The sequence below is a fragment of the Morone saxatilis genome, unplaced genomic scaffold, assembly GCF_004916995.1.
Source record: "Morone saxatilis isolate NCDOM2014 unplaced genomic scaffold, NCSU_SB_2.0 Contig4, whole genome shotgun sequence".
Lineage (NCBI taxonomy): Eukaryota > Metazoa > Chordata > Actinopteri > Moronidae > Morone > Morone saxatilis.
This window is the reverse complement of record NW_023339984.1, coordinates 301,114-305,705: the sequence shown is the minus strand read 5'-3', so window position 1 is coordinate 305,705 and position 4,592 is coordinate 301,114. Positions and strand designations below refer to the sequence as shown.

Sequence of the window (4,592 nt, the reverse complement as noted above, 5' to 3'; positions counted from 1 at the left end):
CTCCCTACACTGCCGCCCATAGGTTTGGCATAGTTATGATGGCGCTCGACGGCGTATTTATGCGGGTTGACAACTTTTTTGAAAACGATGTGTGCACGATGTTATTATTGAAAACGGAGGGGGGGAAATATTCGTTTCTCTAAATACCCGGCTATGTGTAAATGTGGCATTTGACTATATCCTGAAAGTAGTAGACGATAATGTGAAGATCTTGAAGATAGATGATTGTTGAGTCTCATTCCCTGGGTCCCAAAGTGTCTGTATTTGAAACCCTGGGAATGAGAAAAAAAATTAACTATCTTTCTTGGCTCTGATTGGTTGTTTTCATTTAGGCCTGGATAATTCTCACAAATGCCATTAGGAGCACTAAGAGGAACCAGAGGAACCTAATTTTTTTCAGATTATCTGTTTTATGTACTACTGTCAGGATAAAGTGAAATTTTTAGCAAAAATGACAAACAATTATTTTTATAAAAGTTACCCACTGCGGCTTTAAAAAAACTTTTCATTTTTGGAAGTTGTAAATCTGTTCAGAATTGTAAAAGATAAGAATTGTGAATCCCACATGAATCAAAAATGTTTTCCAACCCTACAAAATCAATTTGAATTAATTATACAAGAAAAAAAACTAAAAAAACATTGCAATGTGCATCGCAAAATTTTAGATAAGCTGCCCTGAAATCAGGCATTTTAGACAACAACAATCCTAAAAAAGCCTGCACAATCCTGGAGAGACTGAAAAGGAACCTTCAGTTTGATATCAAACAGTAAACAGTTGTTTCCATTCATGTGAACTACATCTGTTTTGCATGTGTGTGTACTCGTGTGTTAAACCTCCAGGTGTCCAAGAGGCTGAATCCCAGGGTAAGAGCTGTAGTCTTTATCAGCCTGTCTTCTGAATGTTGTACATTAAAGACACACATACACATAGGTGTTTGTGCTCAGAGCTCAGTTTTTCAGAATGTTGCTTTGCTGAAGGCTGAAGCTGCCTTCTGACTATTTCCAGTCTGCTTGTAAACACACTTGGACAGCAATGTCAGGTTTTTGGCTAATCTGGAAAATAAAATACCACCTCACACGTCCGCTTCATTGCGCTGATGCAAAGTTCATATTAAAGTCCAATAGAGTCATAGAGCACGTCATGAGTGGGTGAAAGTGAAACATTAAACACTGCTAGAATGTGCACAGTATTTCATGTAAACAGGATGTGATCGTGTGCCTGAGGTGCAAGTGACTAGATTGTCAGTGATGTCGGAGATCAGTGTGCTTCCTTCTTTTTTTCTTTCACAGTACCTTTCTTCAGGTTTTTTTTGTTCTTTTCCCCTGCACTCTCTCTGTCCCTCTTTCACCAAGGCAAGGAGTTCAAAATCAGCCCTATTAGTGTAAATTAGCACTATAATGCCAATATCATGACAACACTCACAAGTTCAGTGTAAATGTAAAAGTGCAGTGGGATGATCATTTAACTCTTCCCTGGGAGGGCTTGGTCACACAGGCAAAATTAACATTGGCAAATATACTCAGCAGCAGATTCGGATCTTAGCACCACTGTCACTCGCCTGCATTTACGTATTTGTCAGCATCATAATACATAATACAGGCAGAGAGCTGTATAAAAAAATCCTAAAAATATGAGGAAAACGCTTGAAGCCACTAAATCCTACACACTGGTCCTTTAAATGTACTACAAGGAGTTTTTAACTTGTTATGAAACAGTCTCTGTTTACCACCGATGCTTCTAAATGACCAAAATGAGCTGACGTTAGCAGCAGTTAGGCTCGCAGCCTCTATAGGACTCCCTTTGTCTGCCCAACAGCATGGGATAAACAGTGATTTTTAAGGTAGAACTGCTTTATTCAGTGTTTTTAGTGGTTTTAATGTGAGTGGCAGAAATGACCTGTTGTATGCTTCAGAGAGTTTGAAATGTCAGCAGGAGTGACATGGTCATTTTGAGAAAGGCTTTGTGATAAATATGACAATGTGAATACTTAAAGCGTTGGCATCTAGAAACACGCCAATCTCAGCTCAGCAGAGAGCAGGGAGTGACAATAAGGGTTGTAGAATAATGTTTATTTACTATATAATGTCTCTTTCTCTCTTTCTCTCACTTTCTCCATGCTGGCTCTTCTCTGCAGCAAGATTTACAAGATGAAGGGCTTTGTTACCATGGAGAAAGTGAATCTGAGCATCCTTCCAATGCTTTGGCAAGTCTTTCTTTCTTTCTTTCTTTCTGTCTCTGTTTTTCTGTTCTCTTTCCTTCCTCCTTACTCTGTCCTGGTCTGCATGCCTCACTCCGCTCATTAACTCCTCCCATCTCAGCTTCCTTCAGCACTGTAAACCCAAGGAATGACGGCAAATAATAAAGTTTGGAGACAGGGAGCAATGAAAGCAATTCTTCGATTCTTTTGATTTGCATGTAAGATCTAGTATTTCTTGGAGCTTGACCCATACTAGGAACTAAAAATCAAGATATCTCACTTACTGTTGTTTGTCGCTCTGTGTATAGATTCCACTGACAAAAGATGATAATTAAATAAAAGTCTTGAACAGTGGTGGTCATTCACATGTTTTCATGTATTGTCTTGTCATACCTGAAAGGGCATGGTTTATGTTTTGTCCTTCAAAAACTCCTGGAAGCGTACTCATTTAGTTCACAGTAATGACTACTGCTGTATGCTGGGTGTTGTGGTCCCACTAATCGGTCTGTATTCTGTACAGAACCTTCCAGCTCTGAGATACGGGGCACAGGTCAAAATGTTCCAGAACCAGGTTCCTCTGCTACCTGGAGAGACCATCCAGACTACAGGTAAATTCAACTAATCTGTCTCTCATCCAAATTCATCATGACAGTATCAGGTGTTTCTTAAAATGTTTATTTTATTTTAAGCTGCAGTAGTTAATTTTTATATAAAATTACTTTTTGTCATATTTGCTGAAACTTTCACTATATCCTGACAGTTGTCAGCAAATATGACAAAAAATGTTTTTCATAAAAATGAACTACTCCAGCTTTAAAACAGTCATTGTGCATATTACTTATTTGCGAATTAATCCATATCTTTTTTGGTGTGTTTGCTGGCGTGCAGTCAAGGATGTGATGTACATCTGTCCATTCAGTGGTCTGGTTAATGGGACCCTGACCATCACAGACTACAAGCTCTACTTCACCAGTGTGGAAAGGGTACTGCAGATCTCAGCAGAGCTTTTATTCACAACCAGAGCTCTATAACCATTGATCTAATGTCAGTGTGTGTACATCCAGGACTCTCCATTCATTCTTGATGTGAACCTGGGAGTCATCAGCAGACTGGAGACCATCACTGTTCCCAACCAGGGAGAGAACACCAAAGGACTGGAGCTAGTCTGCAAGGTACCACACTCTCTCACACAATGGTGAAGGTGGAATCAGAGAATCAATTAATAAACCAATAATTTCAATAATTATGAGTGATGAGTGTGCAGTTTCTGTTGGGGGGTTATTTTGGGGGTTTCTTGTGATGTTTCTGCTTCAGGACATGAGGAGTCCCAGGTTTGCTTATAAGACAGAGGAAAGCCATCCGGATGTGGTGGAGGTTCTGGCCAAACATGCCTTCCCCCTCTCCCACAACCTGGTCAGTCTAATTTCAATGTGTTCCTTATTGTTATATATTCACATCTTAAGTTAACTAATGTTAGCAAAACAATTCTAATCTACATCAATAGTTAGTTAGCTATTTAGCTAGTTACATAGCCTTCTGCTACAGAGCAACTTACTACTTAGCTACTCAGCTGACATTTTGCTAGCATTAGCTGACTTAATATGTAACTATATACAGTTGCAATCAGAAATATTCAACCCCCTCACCTCAAAAGACATTATAGTGATGAAAGATAATGACAATAAATGAGAAAAAACCTCATTAAACAAAAAATATTTATTGATACATATTTAGTTATTAGTTATATATAGTTATTTTGACAACAGAAGTTGACTTAACTTTGAAGTTCAAATGAAAAATGTAACTCTTTTAACACATGTGCATGTGCAGTATTATTCAAAGAGGTGCATTAACTGTATATGTTAAAATGTTATTATCTTTTCAACACAGATTAGCCTAGCACATAGCATATGTAAGTACAGGAAAACATTGACAGAGGTTCTGCCAGCTACCCAGCTTGCTCAGCTATTATTTATGGAAGCACAAAGTGAGCAGGGGCGGGACTTAGACAGGGTCAATTGGCAGCATTCACTGGTGGGAAACTGGTGAGGGATTATGTCATTGTCACTGTTATGTCATTGTGAACAAATAACTTTTTTAACTTATGGTCAGAAAAAAATATACACAAGATATTATTTAGCGTTCTGGGAGGTTTTTATGGGTTACTACTGGAAACTATTGATCAGTTATTGGAAATATGTGACTATGTTACTTGATAATGAAAATAATCATCAGACAAAACGTAGTGTCTGTGTGACGTTTTCAAATTTTTAAAATCCCTCAATATCATGTATTTAGAGAAAATCTTCTGAGGTTAACTATTTAATTCAATTCAATTTTATTTGTATAGCGCCAATTCATAACAGAAGTTATCTCAGGACACTTTTCAAATAG

General features: G+C 38.0%; 1 protein-coding gene across 2 annotated transcripts; it reads left to right on the top strand.

The window, feature by feature from the left end:
• Positions 1-395: 395 nt before the first annotated feature.
• Positions 396-3,611, top strand: LOC118338049 (myotubularin-related protein 1-like; the record flags this gene model as incomplete). Of its 2 annotated transcripts, XM_035675207.1 has the most annotated exon segments (6): positions 396-864; positions 2,136-2,204; positions 2,719-2,806; positions 3,087-3,181; positions 3,263-3,370; positions 3,513-3,611. In XM_035675207.1, coding segments are annotated over 4 exon segments (354 nt in total), but the record flags the coding sequence as incomplete, so codon positions are not given.
• Between the last annotated feature and the right edge of the window lie 981 nt (positions 3,612-4,592).